At 44.5% G+C, this 21,663-nt stretch overlaps 1 protein-coding gene across 1 annotated transcript in view; it reads right to left on the reverse strand.

Moving 5' to 3' along the window:
* Positions 1–21,663, reverse strand: part of DSCAM (DS cell adhesion molecule) — an 806,431-nt gene that overhangs the window by 37,268 nt on the left and 747,500 nt on the right. The window contains exons 25-28 of the mRNA XM_043474457.1: positions 20,205–20,393; positions 18,289–18,579; positions 14,742–14,918; positions 4,085–4,115 (exon numbers count right to left, since the gene is read on the reverse strand). Of these exons, the coding sequence (XP_043330392.1) occupies positions 4,085–4,115; positions 14,742–14,918; positions 18,289–18,579; positions 20,205–20,393 (688 nt within the window). The remainder of the gene's footprint in view (positions 1–4,084; positions 4,116–14,741; positions 14,919–18,288; positions 18,580–20,204; positions 20,394–21,663) is intronic.

Here is a 21,663-nt window from a genome sequence, read left to right on the forward strand (position 1 = left end):
CTGATTAAAGTGACAGAGGGCTGAAGCTGGTTCCTGGTGGATGGTATTTCTGGGCTCAGCCAATAAATTATGTGCAATTGCTACAACTTCATAAAGTCAATATTTCCTTAAGCTTTGGGGGAAAAAAAAACTAATGACAATGTTTGCATAGCATCTCCCTTCCTCCCAAAAATTTGATATGGAGCCTTCCATAAGTATAAAGTAACTGTAAAGATATCAGGATTCTCATTGTAATAGCTGGGTGAACATTTCACTGTTACTGAAGCTGAAGCTCCAATACTTTGGCAACCTGATGTGAAGAGCCAACTCATTGGAAAAGACCCTGATGCTGGGAACGATTGAGGGCAGGAGGAGAAGGGAACAGCAGAACATGAGATGGTTATATAGCATCACCAACTCAACGGACATGAGTTTGAGCAAACTTCAGGAGAGAGGGAAGGACAGGGGAGCCTAGCGTGCTGCAGTGTATGGGGTTGCAAGAGTCAGACACGACTTAGTGACTGAATGACAACAAATAAACATATAAACATGAAAAAACTAAACTAACTTGAATTCTCAATCTGAACCCTTCACTGCTCACAACTAGCTTTCTTATTAATACTGGTCCCTGGACACTAACTACGTGTTACTTAGTTCCTTAGGGTAACCCAGTCTCACCTTTGAGAAGGCTGGTATGCTTGAAAAACATTTTTCTTGCCTAATCCTAGAAAAGGAAAACCCTTTCTATCTGTGCATGGTGGGTGACATCTCCCTTCTCTCTCTTCTACCAGGTGACTTGCTCGGGTGACATGGATGAAGGTCCAGAGGCATGAGAACCAGCAACAGCAGGTGGCAGCATGTGGGGGGAGGGGATCCCCCAGAATGGGGTCCAGGTAGTCTGTGTTTGTCGAGCAGTTGCACCTGCCTGTCTGGCTCTGGGACAGCTGACGTCACTCAGATATGTAGCTCCTTCCTTAAGGAGTGTGAATGGACAGTAAATGTTGCATTCACCTAGATCACAGGATGATACAGCTAGGAACTATTTCCAACAGTTGTTTTTAGATGAGAGAAGCAGGGCAGAGAGAGAGAAAAGGATGTCCTGCAGATCACAAAATTAGCCAGTGGCAGCATCTTGAACCTAAGTCTGTGATTCTATGTCCCAGGCTGCTCAGTCTTCACCTTCTGAGAGAAAGAAGTGGTGAAGACAGGGGACAGCGATTCTGCAGGCTTCTCTGTGCCAATGGATCTGACATACCTAGACTTCCAGGGCCACATTTGGAACGTGGTTGGCCCTAACTTGACCAGGCAGGGGACAAGGTCTTTTGTTGCTTGACCTGTTAACCTGCCAACCTTAGGTTAAATTGACCCTTCAAGAATAAAAGCATTGCTTTTTTTGAATCAACCAATTTATTATTTTCATTTAATTCATAAACATGTGTTTCAATAGCTATGGTCCAAGAAAAATCAGATAGGCTGTGATACATCTATGTAAAAGATAAATAAGGTTCTGGGTACAGGCACTTGGCCTAGAATGATTGATTGTTTTTTCGTTTCTTTTTCCCCCCGAGATGAGCCACGATGAAAGATATATATTCTGGTCCTCTGGTTCAATCATTTATTATTGCTTTACAATGCTGTATTGGCTTCTGCTGCACGACAACACAAACCAGTCATAATTATATATATATATATATATACATATATATATATATATATCCCCTCCCTCATTGCTTTTACTTCTAAATTAATCCCATAAAAATCCACCTATGTGAGGAGCTTGGAAATTCTCCTCCTTTTCAATCACTTTCATCCTTTGGGAGAAAACTACCTTAAATATCTTAAGTGGGAGTAATTACTAGTTTTAATGTTCCTAATTTCATGTTGGCAACTGTCACCTGCAAATATCATTACTGATTCCTGTTCTTATCAATAGGTGGTCTTTCTCCCACAGTAATTGCCCCTATTAACAAAGAAGGAAGAAGATGCTTTTTGACGTCTTACCTGGAATTCATGAGGGAGAAAAGACAGCAGAGAAGCTAACACCACCTCACACTAATGGAATAAATGCTGCACTTGTCAGGAAACTCAGAAACCACGCCCCCATCCCCGCCCCAGGGACATGGGCTTTGGGCATGGTCGATGGTCTAGGAGATGATGAAGGAAGTGGCCAGAAGCTATCTGGGAGGACACATAGCTGCAAACATGAGGCTAGGGCACTAGAGATCAGTGAGGTGGACTGGGCTGGAGACAGGGACGGGGCCCCTGGGCTGAGCAGATCACACCCAGTCTAACGGGGGCATCAAAGGCAGGTCCAGACAGCCATGGTCATTGAGGCTGTGTCTAGTGTGGTCAGAGCACTTCCAAGAGAAGCCAGAAAGCCACAGTTTTGTGTGAAATGCCTTGATTTTTTTTTTTTTTTTGAAATGCCTTGATTTTTAAATGTCATCAACAATTTTGTATTTGTAAGACTGCATTATAACTTACTTTATTAGATAATTATTATAAATCAAATGACTCTGGCTTGTTTTCCAGATGTTTTGTCAGATCTGTTCAACAGAAGTGCACATGTGTCTGGCAGCCTTCCCTGTGACCACTAGCCAACAAGGACAGGCTTGCACAAAAACCTGGGCCCAAGATGCTTCATAGAGCTTTTCATAATCTTCTCATGCAAGTTTGATCTAGTGTGATGGGATTAGACAGATGAAGGAGATATTTTACAGGCCATTTGAATCTCTGAGCTCTACTCTGAGCTCCAGATTGGTGCTACCAGCTTCATTGGAAGCTTAAAAAGCATCCTCAGTCCAACATGATCCACGCAAGTCCTTTCATCCTAATCAACATCCCCTTCCTTTGCCCTACATTAAAAGGTCCATACACCAAATCCACCATCCTAATCTCGGCACGTGGCGCCAATGTTTATCTAACTGCTCACACCAACGATTTCAGAGGCATCCTTGAGTCCTTCATTATCTGTTACTAACAATTCATATTGTTTTAAAACACAGCTTGGACAAACAAAGGTGTCTGTGAGAAACGTAATCCATGGGCCATTGGTATTCAACCTCTGTCTTATGTCTTCAGAGACACTGATGGGTCTCTTTGTGAATGATAAGAAAGTACTACTTTGATATGCAAAGATCAGGGAGGAAGTTAAAGCCAACTGTGGTGGGGTAGGGGCTGGGAAGAGACCTTATATGCCATTGTTTTCATCTTCTACATTAGTCATCCTAGAACGGCAATATCAAAGTCACCATCTGGGCCCTGATGTTTTTCTTTTCCTTTTTCATTTTGGTTGTACCTTGCAGGATCTTAGTTTCTTCATCAGGGATCAAACCCAGGCCCCAGACAGTGAAAATGCTGAGTCCTAACCACCAGACTGTCAAGAGAATTCCCCTAACATTCTTCTTACCTGGATCCTAGACACTGATTATCCTCCTGTTACTTTTGGTTTACATTTTTACTATAGACAGTGAAAATATTGGAGTGGCTTGTACAGTTATGAACATGCTCTTATTCAGTTACACCTAGTTGTTCATCATTCAACAGCTATGAGTGGAACAATTATAGTGCTGGTTTCTCCTAACTCAGTGATGAGACAGGCTGTGACCTCTGAGACCAGACTAAACAGACATTTGCAGCAGAAGTTGCTGGGCGCTCTGGTGGAGGGGGTGCTGAAGAAGCCACGGGAGGTGAGGGCAAAGAGTGTTTTTATTGATCAATTTGAACCCATTTCCTTTTGTGGATTCCTTCTCACCTGGCTAACATTAGGAAGAAGGCTTGACCTCAAGGTGGCATATTTGGTGGAAGCAAAACCAAAGCTTCTTATTGATACTTATAATGTGTCTCCTTATTCTCAGGTAGTGGGAAATATTCTGTTGGTTGAGCCCAGCCAATAAGATGACTACCTACAGTGTGCATAACAGCACATTACTTGGTATCTACTCCAACTAGGCATTACATGGACATTTAGTTTCCTAGAATGAAAACTATATGTCAGATAGAAAATGGATTATTGAGACTGTCATTAAACAAAAAGAAATCATCAAAGCAAGTTGGAAATTGCTCTTTTAAACATGATATTTAGGATACTAGGTCTTTTTCTTACCTCATGAGCATTTCAGCTAAACTCTTTGCATCTGGGGAAAGAAAGCTAATATTAGTACAAGATAAACAACTCACTAACATTCAGTTAAGCATTTCTGACAAATATTCTACATAATCAGATAACAATAGCCATTTTTAAATGTAATTGTATACTGAGATCACTACTAATAACTGAAACTTTTATGGATTCCTTATTTCTTCTAAGTGAGGCACATATAAATAGCCACAAAAATTCTCAGATATGTGATAAAGGTTTTATTATAACCTATTCATTTGTCACTTTTCAAAAACCCAACTTTATTTTCAGAAGTCAGAAAATTAACATCTTGAAAGTAATTCATTATATAGTACAAATTCCATTCTTTTTGCTATCAAAATGAAAAAGCTTATGATCTCTTTAAAAAGTCATTATTAGAGAGCTATGCATCTGTTTGATCAAAGAATTGTATACACTTCATATCACTATGTCTGGAAACCTAGATGTTTATTTCAAACTCACAAATAAAACTTTTCTTTATTTCTTTCCTCTGAGGACACTGTTTACCAAGACCTGGTTACCACTCCTGATAAAAGAAATCCTGCCTAAAAATGATGTAAATTTTTAAAAAACTTTTTGGATGGCATTGTTTTGAAATTCTAATTTCCCTTAAAATATAATTTGTTCCTTTTACACACTTTTGTCCTGGCAAAAAAAATGAAGGTTTCCTTTCTTAGAACACAAGGGTCTTCTTCATATTTTTCTTTGAATTTTCTTTAAAAAGCTTTGATGTTAAATGTTCAATGAATGGAACTTTCTGGGAATGGATTCAGCGGACTGTCAGTGTGAGTGAAGCAATGCATTTGTTGGAGCATTTTCGTGTTTGGGGGCTGACCCTTGAATGCAGTCGCTTTCGAGTCAGGGAGCAGGATGCTGTAACTGGGAGGTGTGGGATGGACAGTCACAGGAATAGCCACACATAGGCAGTCATCCTGTGAACCAAAGCACTGCTCTTCAAGTCAGTCATGCCAGGTCCCACCTCACAAGGAGGCCCCGGGCTTGTGCACAGATGGATTCAGTCTGGGAAGTGAAACAGCTCCCTTCACCCCATCCATATGGCAAAGCAAAGAAGGCAAAGCAGCGTTGAGTTTCCCATGTCGTGGCTTTACATTTATCTGCAAAGACAAGATAAGCTTCTTCTCTTCCTGAATGATTTAACACTTGCAAAGTAAATATACACATACACATATATAAGGTGCCAAAAGTTTGGGATTAATTAGCTCTATGGAACAACCAAGCACTGGCTAGTTCAACGTTCTACAAAGAGGCTGGAATTCCAAAGAGTAAAACGCTGCACATCAGCTCACAATGTGATGGGAACTCAGACTCAAACGTCTTCAGGATGGATCTGCGTTCCTTGTTCTGACACCATCATCATTCTTTTTCTATTCCTGAAGCTAACCACCACAGCTTTCTCTCCTGTGATTTTTTTTTTTCTTCCCCTATCAATGTGCCAAGGAAAGACAGCTTCCAACCAGTGGGGATAGAGGTCCCTCTGGTACTGACAAGTTCCAAAGCAAAATTTCTGTGTCTACAATTAATAGGCATCTTCGTCCACATGCTTTGGTACCCAAAGCCTCTTTGGTCTACCCTTCCCTATGCTCGTCACCTTACAGTGAATTCCTTTCTCTGTCTATCTCGATTACTATTTCCTCCTTCTGCCTTATCTGAAACTGTGAGCAACATTATATTCATGGAAACTCACTTCTTCCGTGAGCCCCCCTTAAGGAAGCTGAGAGTTGGTGGAGTGTGAAGCTGGTGGAGTGTCTGGATGACACAGTTGGCATCAGGGACCAGGCATGAGTGTCTCCTGGGGGGTGGGACCAAGTGGGCTAGGGTCACGTGCTAGGAACCCGGATGTGCTGGTTACTTAGGAGTGCCAGCCCTTTATACCCATCTGCCTGGGAATTTCTGAGCCCTCCTTCAGAAATCAGGAAACTGGGACCCAGATGCATTCAATCATTTGCTGCAGCTGAGTAGGAAATCATAACTAGTGTCTGTTGATTCAAACTCTTTTAAAATCACTATCCTCAAAGGTTTTTATACTGGAGTGGGTAGCCATTCCCTTCTCCAGGGGACCTTTCTGACCCAGGGATTGAACCCGGGTCTCCTGCATGGCAGGTGGATTCTTCACCAGCCACCAGGGAAGCCCTTTATACATAGAGGGGGACACATGTCATATCCTTAGGGACACGCAGAGGAGCACATTCTTCATGACAGCTGACCAAAGGACATACCCTGGAGGGCACTGTCTCAGGCTGGGTCAGTTGGAGAGGAAGTAAGACTGTTATCACCTTAAAGAGAGCACAAACTAACAGGAAGAGTGTTTCAGGACACAGAAAGAGCCAGTGTTGGAATTCTGAGCTCCTTTAGGAAGCAAAGAAACAGCAACTTGGGTGCAGGCTGAGATGTCTGGCTTCAAACACATCGAGTCCTTTAATGTATTAAAGTAAACTATGTGGGGGGGGGGTGGTGCTGATTTGGAAGCCAGTTGGGAGAGATGTCAAGGATATGATGGGTTCTGGGTCTTCTGTTCATACAGGGGGCGGGGAGAAGAAAAGGAAGAACTCTGGACACTCTCCTCTTTAGGGGTGAGAAGGGGATGTGGGACAAATTAAGAGACTATTTTAAAAATCATGGAGTCGTGGCATCTTAAGGGCATCACAGAGTTTTCCAATCCTCCTCTAATAAATGTCTGGATCCCTTCCACAGTGCCCTGGACAGAGGCTACAATGAGCTGGGGCTGGCAGCAGCCCCAGGGCAGACAACACCCTTGCTGACCGGACGGTGCCTACATCTCCAACGCTGACCTGGCTTCCATGTCTGTTGAGGGCTCCCCACTCAACACACCAGTCTCCCTGGGACTTTGGCTTTTTTCTCTCTCCCCAGTTCAATTCTCATTTCCTTATCAGCATCTCCCTCTTTGGTCTGCTGAGCTCCAGACTCTCAGCCCTCTAAGCAGCTTGCCCACAGCAGAAAGGGCAGAAATGGCTCTGAGTCACACCCCTCACTAGGTCACATCTGCACTCTGAAATTCTCCAAAGAGACTCCCTGCCGATAGGACTCCTCAGCTCAGGGTACCAGCCTCCTGTGCTGGACTTAGTTGCCCTTCTAGCTCGGTTCCCTCTTTGAACAGCCAACCTTCTCTGGGTTTTCTGTTCTTGCATTCTCTGCCGATAGCCCCCATGATTTTGTCCCTCCAAGCCCTTGCCCCCACCCTCCGCCCAGACATGACTTGCTCTGTACACCCTCCTGACCCAGCAGGTGACACTGGTGTTCTGGTTCCCTGGGCTTCTGAGGACCTTTGCACCTGTCTAGCATCTCCGCATCTGTTCAGCTCAGTCTTGGCACTTTGCATCATGACTTCCTGGTTTCATACTGTCTCTCTAATGGCCCTTTTGTCTTTATCTCCAGCCTCTGGTACAGTAAAACCACACCACAGTCTTTTCCAGAGGATATAATTCATTATGAAAAACACTTTCCTATTCTTGTGTTGAAACCCCTTGATGTAATTTCTCCTTGGCTATAAGAAAAGTGCCTTCTGGAACCACTGAGAAGCCGTTTGAATATTTCCAGGTAGCTGGCATGTCTGAGGCAGCTTGGCTTCAGTGTTCTCTTTTCTGGGCTGAATTCTCTAATTTTCTCAATCACTCCTCAGACGGCAGAATTTCTAGGCAGTTCTCCACTTGGGACTCTCTTCTATGGAAGACCTGTGATTTTGTGTTGTCCTTTATTAAATGAGGCTGAGCCCAGAAACTGGTAATTTTTTTTTTGATAGTCTCTTACCCACTGTTGGGAACACAATGCTCATTATATGTTAAGTAAATAAATTTTCACAACTTACACTGGAGACTTTCCAATTTTCCCTATTAAATTTTATCTCCTTGGTTTTAGTCTTTCATCCTCTACTACATTAGCTCCCACCTGGATTTATGCCATCTCAGAAATCAGCTTAGCTCGCCTGTATTTCAGCCCAGTGCTGTAACCTGGTCCTCTCTTCTCTATCAACCCTGTCAAAGTGCAAATAGGATTTGTTCAGGCTGTGGCTGATCCCTATCATGTCCTTTGATGCTCACAACCTATCCTATAACCTAAACTAATTTACTTCAATCTACAATTTCTAGAACTTACTGTTTTTCGAAAATGGGTATGGAGTATACTTCCTAACACCTCTCTAATCTGATTGTTCAAAGATGATGTACAAAGGTCTTTGGGATTATGTCTGAAAACACTTTGCTCAGAATCTCTAAAAAAATTTTTTGAGGGTTTTTGCAATACTTTGGCCACCTGATGCAAAGAGCCGATTCATTGGAAAAGACCCTGAAGATGGGAAAGATTGAGGACAGGAGGAGAAGATGGCGACAGAGGATGAAATGGTTAGATGGCATCACTCAAGGGACTCAAGGGACATGAATTTGAGCAACCTCTGGGAGAGAGTAGAGGGCAGGAAGCCTGATGTGCTGAAGTCCATGTGGTCATAAAGAGTCAGACACCACTGAGTGACTGAACAACAACGATGTGGGGGAACCACATGACACCTTAGCTAATCTTTCCAGTAAGAGAAAATGCCCCTCTTGGGGGTTATCACTGCATCGACTGGTGCCCACAGGTTGGTTCTCATCATCTGGGGTCCTGTGTGATAGTCTGTTGTAAGCTTGGCTTGCCTGATCTACTAGCAAGGAGTTAGGAAGGTGACTTTAGGCAGCATCTTCTCCAATCCTCCCAAAATCACTAGCACATAGTAGGTTTTGAAAGAGTAAATCAATTTAAATAATCAGGGGCTTTGATGATTTTCTCAAACTACCCGAGTTATCCTTTTTCCTTTTCCTTCCTTCCATTCCTTCCTCCCTTCCTTTCTCAAAATCCCCCTCATCCTTCCTTCTTTTTCTATAATTCTTGTTTCACATTTTCTAGTCCGAATAGCACCTCTCTTGGTTCACACCAAAGTAAAACAGATGCTGAGTCCATCTTCTTCTACCTGCCATCTGTTAAGATGAGAACATCATCTCAAGTCTTCTTTTTCTTCTTTCCCAACACAGCTCCACACTCTTTTGTGTTGTCTGCCACATTTTTTCCCCCACAAATTACAGCTCAGCCTGAGATTTAGGCTTTGTGACACCTTTCTAAAGCTCTGGCTGTTTCTCTATACCCATCATTGGCTCTGTGCTCTTCCCTTCATCTTCCAGTCTGGGAGATGATGGAGACAGATTACCAGGCTTTCCTAGTGATTCTCAATGATGGAAAAAAGCAGTTTCAAAAAATAACATGTGGTAACACTCTGAATGTGCAAAGAGGGCTGGAAGATGATAGCTGAAAGGAGAATTTGGGGATCTTAAGGTAACTGACTCCCTGTCTTTAGGAAAGCATTTTCATTTGAGAGGATGGGGGAGCAGTGAGACAGGATTCAGAGGAGCTTGTGAGACATGATGTAGTTGATTGTCAAAGAGTCTTTCAAGAATTCAGAGGAGAAACGAAGTGGAGAGAAAGGCAGTAGGTTAAGGATAGGCAAGTAAAAAGGAATCCTTTTTCTTTAAATATAGGGGGGTCTGGGTGGTAATGAATATAGAGATAAGAAATGAACAAATATCTTCCATGGGGAAAAATAAGATGATAAAGTCATTATTGATTCTGTGTTAATAGATTGATTCTGTGTTTAATTCCATGTTTCTTTGGTATATCTTTTTAAGCTAGCTTAATATGGATGTGACAGACTATTTCTTTCCTGAGAGTTCCAAAACTGAAGAAGTGTCACAGAGAAAGGACTGGGTAGAAAAAAGTGATCTCAGCACTCCTGCTAGTCCTTAGCTAACTGATGTGTGGTTTTCAAGTTCCCTTCAGTTTTCATGTCAGCAAAATAGAGCACAGTAGTGTCAAGATGTCAAGTTTATTCACACCTATTTGCACAGACATTAAGAGACTAAAGCAAGACAATATAAAGACTTATGGGAAAAGGAAGGAGAAAGCATGGAAAATGCTAGAGCTCTGTCGATTAATTGTGGTTCGGTCAGTTTTCAGGAAGAGGCATCCCAGCTGGGTAAAAGCATCACAGGGTGGTCTCCCCAGCTCCCTCTTCTTTGCGAAGCATCCCTCCTGAGGGGTCTGCACTTGGGATAGGCGTTCTTACCAACGAGGCAGCACAGGCCTCTAGCACTGCAGCTGTGCCAGTCCTGAGCACATGCTCTGATTTTTTTTTAAAGATTTTTTTTTTTATGTGGACCATTTTTAAAGACTTTGTTGAATTTGTTATTAATAAAATATTGCTTCTTTTTTATGTTCTGGTTTCTTGGCCACAAGACATGTGGGGTCTTAGTTCCCTGACCAGGGATGGAACCCGCCTCCCCTGCATTGAAAGTCGAAGTCTTTAAGCACAGGACCGCCAGGAAAGTCCCTTATATTTCCTTTAAAAAGAGGACTCTCATTCATAGGCACATCATCACACTTTCCTCTCCGAAATTCTAGTTAAGCAAATGGAATTTGCTATGATTCATACCTCTCCAGGGCAATCACATGCACACGTCTCCCAAACACAAAACCAACTTGAGTAGCAGATGTCCCCCTGCTTTGCATGCATGCGAAACTGCCTCAGTCGTGTCCAAATCTGTGCACCCCTATGGACAGTAGTCCACCAGGCTCCTCTGTCCACGGGATTCTCCAGGCAAGAATACTGGAGTGGGTTGTCCTGCCCTCCTCCAGGGAATCTTCCCAACCCAGGGATGAAACCCATGCCTCCTGCATTGCAGTCAGATTCTTTACCAACTGAGTCACATGGAAAGCCCAAAAGGCCAGACCCTGCCCCCAAAGATCTGTCTTTTAGGTTTGAAGGGCCCTTGAACTGGTATGTTTATTAATAATACAACATATTTCCCATTCACTCATGGAAGGAAACTGGAGCCATAGAGTTTAAGGCAGTAGGTGCCCGTAGTCCATGGGGTCGCAAAGAGTTGGACATGACTGAGCAACTAACACTTTCACTTTCTTTTCTGGCCTTTCACTGATTCTCCCAATAGCCCTAGTCACTCACTCTGCCCTTTTATGGCACATTTTTCAATGTTATAGAAAGACGAGCATGTCCCACGTAAGCCTTTGCTGACTGTCACCAGGATATCAGCTTCCATCGTCCTGGGACAGAACCTTAGTACCCTTTCTTTTCTCTCCAGGACCTAGCCAAACTCTTGTGATCAAATAGAGATGGTTAATAAGAAAATTTTACAGTTAGCTTTAAAAAACGTTGCACCTGGCTGCCCATGGAAGATAATCAGAGAGAGTGTGCTGAATTGAATATTTCAGTGTGTCCAAAGTAAAACCTGCCATTTGGAAGGCTACAGAATGAGGTATCTGATCATTTTGCATTCTTCCTGACCTCTCATCAAACTCTTGATTTGGAAGCTTTTATTAGGCAAGTAAAATGCAAGACTGCAGATACTTTTGTGCCCTGCCAGCTACTTCTCTGGGATTCTTTGCTCCTCAGCATCTCCCATGAATACATCTTCTTTGCCACAGCACTTATTTTCTCCCCCTGCTGAAACCTTTGTGTTCGCTCTCTCTCTGCTCCAGCACAAAGAAAACAAAATCATTTCCGGGGAATGAAAGGCTGGATTTGAGGATGTGATGAGTTGCTCTCTTTACCGAGACCAGTGACAAAATAGCAGAGTGGGACAGCAGAGGTGACGACAATAAAAATGCCAGCCCAGGATATTTTCTAGACAGAGTCCCTGCAAGGCAATAACTAAATTACAAGGGACTGTGAAGAACAAAAAGAAAGGACGTCCCACCTGCCACCGGTCTGACTCAAATGCACCAGGAAGAATATGCAACAGCTTTAGCATCTTTTTCTTGCTCTTGGCAGAGAAGAGCAAGGTTTGGGTGTTCAAGTTGTTAAGTAGAAGAGGAAAATCAGACAATAGCTGGGGAGGTGAAAGGAAGCAACGGGGGCCAGGGCGAGAAGAAAAGGTGAATTTAGCAGAGGTTGGGAGATGCTGGAAGGGATTTAGTGTTTAACATATTTGTAGGTAAACCCTTGTGATCAAACAGGAATGATGGACGAGAAAGTGTTACCGTTGGTTTTTAAGAATGTTATATGGACAATTTCTAGTCTTCTAAATGCAGCTAGTTCAATGTAAGTGCAACAAGAACAGACAGCCTTGGTACTTCAATAACAATGTCCCTAAGGCCAGGCTATGGGTTTCTGTTTTTGGTTAAAAAAAAAGGGGGGGGGTTTTAAAAAGTCCTTTTGGAGGCTTTCCTGGTGGTCAGTGGTAAAGAATCTGCCTGCTGATACAGGAGATACAAGTTTGATCCCTGGTCCAGGAAGATCCCACATGTTGTGGAGCAGCTAAGCCCATGCGCCACAGCTACTGAGCCTGTGCTCTAGAGCCTGGGAGCTGCAACTATTGAGCCCATGTGCCTAGAGCCTGTGCTCCACACCAAGAGAAGCCACTGCAATGAGAAACCCTTGCACCACAACTAGAGAGTAGCCTCCACTCACCACAACTAGAAAAAAGCCCATGCAAAAATGAACACCCAGCACAGCCAAAAATAAATAACTTAGTCAACAAAGGTCCGTCTAGTCAAGGCTATGGTTTTTCCAGTGGTCATGTATGGATGTGAGAGTTGGACTATAAAGAAAGCTGAGCACAGAAGAATTAATGCTTTTGAACTATGGTGTTGGAGAAGACTCTTGAGAGTCCCTTGGACTGAAAGGAGATCTAACCAGTCCATCCTAAAGGAGATCAGTCCTGGGTGTTCTTTGGAAGGACTGATGTTGAAGCTGAAACTCCAATACTTTGGCCACCTGATATGGAGAGCTGACTCATTTGAAAAGACCCTGATGCTAGGAAAGATTGAGGGCAGGAGGAGAAGGGGATGACAGAGGATGAGATGGTTGGATGGCATCACCAACTCAATGGACATGAGTTTGGGTGGACTCTGGGAATTGGTGATGGACAGGGAGGCCTGGTGTGCTATGGTTCATGGAGTCGCAAAGAGTCGGACATGACTGAGCGACTGAACTGAACTGAACTGAACAACTTATTTTTTTAAAAAGTCCTTTTCATATTTTAACGATGAACACTTGTGAATGGAATCCAATACAGCACACCTGATACCGAATTTCTCAATAGATTAGGCAACACAATGTTTTTGTGATGCTGTTCTCATAAATGGCACCCCCTTCCCTCCCCAGTTGCAATTAACTGCTTCCTGTTTTATGCTTACGAAGCATCTATTTGCAGCCCCGTTTCAGTGCTTGTGACATTTGGGCTCTTTCACTGGTAGATGCCCAAGTGTCTGCCTCCTACTTTGAACCTAAGGTTCAGAAGGCTCTTTCTCACATTTTGTACATCGAGCACCTAGCACGACCCTCAGGGTACAAGATTTACTCAAGTGAATGTGCAAAATTACACGCTAAGTGGAGAGTGTCATTTAGAAAGGATATTTCAGTGAGATCGACAGTTCATCTGAATTACTGGGCTGCAGAAGGTTTAAGCAAAAGGACTATTAAAGCATGCAGATGGAGTGACGTGTGTAATACTTCAGCCACTTTAATTCATTGGCCAAGTAGAAGCACGCTGATGGTAAGGCGTGTGAGAGCTATATCAAGAGGATGCCCTGGCTATGAGAAGACAGGTGGAAATATCCCCCTGTCCCGCTGATCTAACTGTTCTATGGTTAATTACACAAGAGGTCAATGTCCAGATGTACCAGCAGGGCTTGGGGATATCCCAGAGACATCTTAAGGACAGAGCTTCCAAGCTTGGCTTTCAAATGAAAATTTGAAGAACAGAGACGATGCTGCATTCCCCTCACTGCACTGATTCTAAAGTGCAAACAGCTTAGATATGCATTCTACCCAAACTTGGATTGGCTCAGTACCCTGACAGGTAAAGAGGAGGGACTCAGAGAACTCTGTCCTGCCCAGGGCTTTGTATTTGAAAGAACTCATTGTCCTCACACCGCAGAGCCAGGGCCTGTAGGACTGTTGCACACGACCTGGAAATAGCCCCGTTGCACAGAATCTACAGAGCTGGACATCGTAATAATGGTGCTGCTGACAATGGTTCTCATCTGGCCCCAGTTATCATCATCTATTATTTTATTTTCTATTAGTTAAAGTGAAACTCTTACACCAGGATTCTGCTCCAATTTCTAATTCAGGAAAGCGTGTGTGTTTTCTGCCTCACAATGCTTTCCCGGGACCATAAACCCTCAATTTCCTCTTTCCGGCAATAAAATAGTTCTCATTTCCAGAGCCCATCAGACAGGTCTTTTTAAAGGAGGCCGTAATTGGTGGCATTGCTGCAGAGACTGAATTAAAGAGTGGTGTTGGCAGACCCACGGGAAAGTCATTCTCTTGGCCTGCCCTACTGACAAGATAGGATTTAGGACACTTGAAAGAGGTTGGCTTTCACTCAATTTCTTTTTTTTTTTCACTCAATTTCTGAGTAGTAACTTTTGTCTGACTTGCCCACGAGGCCCTGACATCCTGCTCAAGGAACATCATGGGTCACAGAACCAGGCAGCCTGGGGATCCAGCCCAGAGAGGGAAAGGCATTCCGTGGGGTGAGATTCCCCCCAGCCAGCTGTTGGTCCCACTGTGTGGGGGAACAGCCAGGCCTCCGCTCACCTCTCAGCCGCTTTAGCCTCTGCTCACGCCTCCTCCTCCGAACCACCAGCAGGAGCACAAACAGCATCAGGACCCCCACCAGGATACAGGAGATGGTCACCAGCATCTTGAGCCCCTCGTTGGTTGTCAGCCCTTCATCGCTTTGGACAACTGACTTAATGAGTGGGGGGATTGTACCTGAAAACAGGGTCATGATGTTAGGTGGCTGTTAATGACGACAGCATGGCGGAGTTTTTAGGGATGATGGGTTATAAGAACCGCGCGAGTGATCCGAGGGCGTCCACGGAGATGAAGATGAAAGGAACTCATCATCTAGGTCCTTGCTAATTTCTTTACTACTCACTTCCCTCCTATGCTTACTCTACAGAACACGGAACTAGAGTCTGCTCAAAGGACAAAGCCCATTTCTTTGAAAGGGACTTCACTGGTAACGTACTGGGTGCAGACACTTGAAAGCATAATATCCAGGCTGGGTGCTTTAAAAAGTCACATGCATTTACCTGGGGTTGAGTGTCACCCAGAACACATTTGAGAGTGGCTGTTTGAAAAATTGCACATCAAAGAAGGAACAATGGGTTTGGCAAGTGGACAGAAGGCAGGCTTCGGGGAGACTGTACCAGATAGACCTGCTTAAAGGAGCTGAAAATCTCTTTTCTTTGGTTTTTTCATTGCTCTTTATCATGGATGTAAGACCAAATCTACTTTTAAAAGTCTCCTTTCAGGACATTAGAGAAAAATCACCTTTTCAAAGAGGAGCTATCCAGGTCTCTAAAGCAAGCTATTTACTGACCCTTATAATGCTCTGAAATTCAGATTATTTAGAATTACAAGGAAACACTTAAGCAGTCTGAACTCTGAGCTGCTTTAAGCTGCCTTCTGCTGAGAGGCTGAACAAAATGGGTCCAGAGATTCAAACACAGGCATCCCCTTTTATGGAGCTTGCATTTTGGCATCCACCACTATGAAAAGATGCTCCAGTCTTCTGTATTTTCCATGTAAAACAAGGGCCAGGAAGTCAGTAATTTAGGAAAAATAATGCAAAAATAATATAATTTCCCTTTGAACAAAGAGTGTCTTTGTCCTGCGTTTAGTGAGTAGAGCAGGAATACAGAACACCAGGCTCCTCTGCTGTCTGCTAAGGCCAACAATATCATTCTTCCAATTTATAAACACTGGTTTTGGCTGGAGCCCTGGGACTGCAAATGCTCAGAATTCAGGTAAGAAGCACAAAAGGGGATGCAGGTGAGGATGTATCTACAAAACCAAGATGACACAGGACCAGTACAAACACCTGGCTGAGGGAATGGCAGAAGAAAGAGTCCAAAAAAATACGGAAGAATCTGAAATCTGACTAGTACAGACAGAAAGCTAATCATCAATGTTTGTTTTTCCCCAAATGAAAAAAGATTCTTCAGGCAGAAGTGATACAAGAGATATTAAAGCTATATATTCACAAGGTTGGTTCAAAGAAATAGGTAACCTTTTTCAAGGAAAACAGACATATGCATTTTTCTTTTTAGTGTAATAAAATCATTTCAGATTTCAGAACATTTTACATGTAGGACATTTTTCATGATTCTAATCTGAGATCTTGGATAAAGTGAGGACATTTCTTTTAGAAAATGACCATTTAAAGTCTGCAGAGCACTTTGTAAGTAAGAATGACAGTTTCAAATGCTGCACGTGAGAGGTTGCTAATTAAATGATTAGCTGTAAGCCTATCACCAAAGCACACCTTGAAGCCCTGCGCTCTGGACCACACAGATTACAGTGAGGCTGGGTGCCAGAGCGGGATGATCTAAAGGCAATTAGTGGACATCCATCATCTAAAGCAAGAAATATACTTTCTGCTCAAATGTGTACCCTGCTAGCAAAGGACTTTGGGGAACCTTTAAATGCTAGGGAAAACATTTGGTCAGCGTGAAACCCTTTATTTTGTCAGATCAAAGAATGAAACAGAGTTGGAGGAGAAAGCAGGTCAGATGTGCTACTCTATGGTAGCTGATGCTCTGTGATGGAACCTCTTGAAGTCACTGCTGATTGAGGCCAGGAGATTAGAGTGATGCGGCCCAGGAGGAGCAGGGCTTCTGAGGAGAAGCCTCACATCTGGGAGCTGTATCAGCGGTCTTGAGGGTGGGGGCCCCAGGCTGGTATCACCAGCTCCAGGACTCCCACATAGGCACCTTCTTGCCTTCACCCCACCCAGGCCTGCAATGCTGGGGGCGAGCCTGTGCTCTGGCTGGGGAGGAATCTGTGCAGGAGATTCCAGGGTGGGTTCACAGTATGCCAGGGTGGGAGGGACAAGCCCAGGGCCAGTCAAGACTGACCAGGGGAGGAGCTGAGTCCACATCACCTCCAGAGCATCCTTTGGTCACGTCCCAGGCTCCTTGGGTTTATGGACTCTCTTTTCTTAGGACAGGATAACTAGTACTCCAAGGAAGTTCCTGCCAGGGCTTTAATTAAGGCAAGATCCTGAATGCACACAAGCAGAGGAGAGGACACCCCTTAGCCTTTCCAGTGAAGAACGGAATGGGGGGGGGGGTGTTGCTCAGGCACAGGCTTTCCGAGTAAGTCACTCAGTACCGTGGTCCGGCCTGGTGGGTAGACGCTGGACAGGGGCTCCGAGGGAGCTGAGCCCACAGCTGCAGGTTATCTGACCAGTGGAGACTGTTTTTACAAATGAGCACAGCACCTAATTCAGCCACTGCCTTTCCCAGAGTGGACCACCGCTGCAAAGCTGCAAAAATCAGCTCAACTTGCTGCTAGTTAGGACTCTCTGAAATTCCCTGACTGCAGAACCATCAATGTCAGACCGCCTTTAGCTTCACTGGGCTTGACATTTGTTCAATATCAATAAATGGCCCACAATACTAGTTGTAGGAAAAAAAAAAAGGATAAAAATGTCTCATATTTTCGGTCAACTAATTTTCATGAGACACCTCGCCTGGTTTTCAGAAACCTCTTGCAAATTGCATGTTTGTGTGTGCCTATGAATGTGTGCATGCATGTGTATATGCATGTGTGTATATGCATGCGTGTGCATGTCCACTACCATCCTATAACATTACTCTATTTCTATCTGTGCCTCTGTTTCTTCTTAGAGACTAACATAAATGCCTTCACTTATGGAAAACTGCTTTTGCACATGCAATTTAAGGGCTAAATGAGAGAAAAAAGAAAGCTGTTATGTGGTTTGGGATGGGGTGGGCGGAGAGGAGGGAGACAACAAAAGCAGTGTTAGCTCACAGTCATGACGAAGCACCAACCACGTGCAGAGAAGCCTTCAGCCCGAAGAGAAGTCACTCCTGCACCCTGACTGCCTAGTGAGGGTCCCCGGGCCTCAGTCCCTCCTTCCTGGAACTCAGCCATGGGCACATGGATACCTGGTCTAGGGAGCCCTGGGGGGGAGCAGACTGGACGGCCCCAAAGCCTAAGGGGATCTGCGGGCACGGGTCACATTGCACTGAGGGTGGATGTCGAATGGGAGAGGGACAGTGAGCTTGTGCACATGTCCCGAGACGCAGGCGGGAGGCCGGGGCCAGCTTACTGCCATCGTAGTTGAGCGTGGCGAAGTTGGTCTGCTTCTCTGCACAGCCCGCGCTGTTGCACACCCTCATCTGCAGCTCGTACCACGTGGCCTCCTGCAGGTCGTACAGGATGTAGGACTTGGAGAGGGAGGTTCGCTGGGCCGTGGTCCAGACCGTGGTCCCGAAGGGTCTGTACTCGAGTGTGAAGGAGGTGATGGGGCAGCCGCCGTCATTCCAGCCAATGAGGTTGAGCCGCACACGCGTGGTATTGATGCTAGCAAAGAGCTCCTGCTCCTTTGAGAACTGAGGCTCTGTGGAGAGGGGACAGGGGGCCAGGTCACGGGGCTTGTGCGTGAAGGTCACCAAGGTCATCCTGCACTGCCCTTGGACTGCTTCCCCACAGGCGAGGGGCTCAGTCCAAGTCTGGGTCACAGGCTGCTTGCTACCTGCCCACTCTTTACCAGGATCTTATGAACCAACAGGCTGTCCCAGCCAAGATAACCTAGGAGTGAAAGGGAGCATTGGGCGGGTAGCGGTTATCTTTGTGAATCTTAGATATCCCTGAAGAACAATTCTGTTCTCAGGTATGTGTTTCTTTGAGTGCTTTTTTTTTTTTTTTTTTAAAGTTTGTTTTATTTGGTGGACAACACTTAGGATGTAAGCCCAGGACACAGCCTCTCAGGTAGCTTTGAGGGATTCCTCTTCCTTGAGTAGTTTTGAAGGAACCTCTGTGATGTGCTGGGCTGATGTGTCCATTCATGGACCTGACCCAGGAGAAGGCAGACTTGGACGTGGGAAGTACCCACAGCACCCTTGCTGTCCAAGCGCCTCGTACTGGAGCCCAAGGACCCGATGGGTGTGTTTCTGCAGAAGTCAGCACTTCATCTTCTGAGCCCTGGTGTGTGTTATGCAAAACTCAGCACTGCATCCAAATGACACCCTCGCCTGAGGATGTCTGGCTCGCCTGTAATGTGGTCCATGTCACTTGATGAGAGTCGCAGGAGGAAACCTGCAAAGACCCCCCTCTTCACCTCCTCATCTACACTCACGTGCAGCGCCATCCCGCCCTCCCGCTGCTGTTTTCTGGCTGCACATGTCACCTCTGAACATCACTGCCCTGGGGTTCACCTCCCTGAAGGTCCACCTTTCAGAGGAAAAACCAGCTCACGCTGAAGGTTAACAGTCAACCCCAGTGACTTCTAATCTAGAAAGCAGAGTCTATGAGGCAATGTGACAGTTATAAATAGAAGGGAGGGGGTGACAAGGAAGAAGGTCACCCTAGGAGAAGGTGAGAGGGCAAAGGTCACATTTCATGGCTAGTCAGCCTGGGAACTGGGTAGCACTGTTGGCACCAAAGGCCTTGATTTTCAAATGACACTTCTTTTTTAAAAAACATACTTATTTTTATTGAAATATAGTTAATGTACAATGTTGTATTGGTTTCAAGTATAGAGCAAAGTGATTCAGTTATACATATGTGTGTGTGTGTGTGTGTGTGTAATATATATATATACTTTTCAGATTCTTTTCCCTTTTAGGTCATTACAAAATAGTGAGTACAGTTCCCTGTGCTATACAGTAGGTCCTTGTTGATGATCTGTTTTATACACAGTAGTGTGTATCTGTTAATTCCAAACTCCCAATTTAGTCCTCCTCTCCACCTTTCTCCTTTGGGGATTACAAGCTTATTTTTTATGTCTGTGGACACTCTTCTTTTAAACTGCCAATGAAATAATTAAAAAAAGAGAATCAGACTATTTTGTAAAGACCAGCCATCTCTCTCAATATGCTGAAACACTGCCAGACCCATTCAGGGATAACAACATTCAAACTCACAGATCCATGATGCATCTTTTGTGACTCCAATCTGCTGCCCCGCCCCCCTCTTTGATCTGGAAGACAGAGGATCTCTAGAAACAACAGAAGTCTTTCGTACCTTTGCCCAATGTTTTCGCTTCTATGATCTCACTTATGCGCCCGGGTCCCACTCCGTTCTGTGCAGTGAGAGTGAACTTGTACCAAGTCCCACACTTCAGGTTTTCCAGGCGGTAGGAACGTTCGCTAGGGCTGATGGGAAAACTCCCCCATTGCTCACTGTTGTCCTCGGAGTACTGCAGTATATATCCTTCGGAAAAAAAGAGGCAATCACGGGAACGTTACTCGCTTACCCTCGAATGTTTGCACTGTGTGCAGGGTGAGTTCTCAGAACTGTATATCTTCAGAAGAGAATAATTGAGCTCCAGGACACTGAATCCCGGCTGGGAGAAGTGCTGTGATGACATATTGATTATGAGATATTTAGGCTACACCAGATGCTACAATGGTGGGAGTGCTGGAGAATGTAGTGAAGTTAAAACCACATTCTGCCCGTTCTCTTTAAAAGGTGTAACTGGACACCCAATCTCTAAATATATGATCTTCAGAGCATATGTGCCCAATTCCTGAGAATGGGTGTCTCTGAAGCTGGGTTATTTTTATATATTATATATATTATGTGCATGCATGCTAAGCCGCTTCAGCTGTTTCTGACTCTCTCTGATGCTATGGACTATAGTTCATCAGGCTCCTCTGTCCATGGAATTCTCCAGGCAAGAGTACTGGAGTGGGTTGCCACATCCTCCTCCAGGGGATTTTTCCAACCCAGGGATTGAACCTGGGTCTCCTCCTGTATTATAGGCAGATTCGTTATGGTCTGAGCCACCAATGAAGCCCTCTTATATAAATATATGTTATATATTCTATGTATATATAAATATATATTATTTATTAAATATATATTTATATATATAATATTTTATAATATCCTCCTGGTGTTTCAAATGGTAAAGAATTCACCTTCAATGCAGCAGACCTGGGTTCAATTCCCGGGTCAGGAAGATCCCCTGGAAAAAATGAAGAGTAACCCACTCCAGTATTCCTGCCTGGAGAATCACATGGACAGAGGAGCCTGGTGGGCTACAGTCCTTGGAGACTCAGAGAGCCAGACGAGACTGAGCTACCAACACTGTCACACTTTCACATTATATATAATATACATTTGGTTTTATAGAGAACCGGAGTTTTGGAGAAGGGGTAAGCTATCCAAAGGGGTAGGACTCTCCTCAACCGGCTCTGCTCTGTCCACAATCACTGTGTCGGGCATTATCCACAGCCTGTTACTCACATAACCCTGCACATTAGTAATTAACATCTCCAGAGCACTGACCAAGACACTGAGGTCAGGAGAGGTTAGGTGATCACTCTTGGGTCTTACCAGCAGGATTCACATCCCACTGTCAGACTCTGAAGCCTGCGCTCCTGGGCCCCTGTGGCCATGGAGCCAACCCCCACCCCTGTTACAGCCTTCCTCCCTGCCACCCCATCCACCTTCCTGGGGCAAAGATGTCCTGTCTGTT

This window comes from Cervus canadensis, chromosome 7 (assembly GCF_019320065.1).
Source record: "Cervus canadensis isolate Bull #8, Minnesota chromosome 7, ASM1932006v1, whole genome shotgun sequence".
Taxonomy (NCBI): domain Eukaryota; kingdom Metazoa; phylum Chordata; class Mammalia; order Artiodactyla; family Cervidae; genus Cervus; species Cervus canadensis.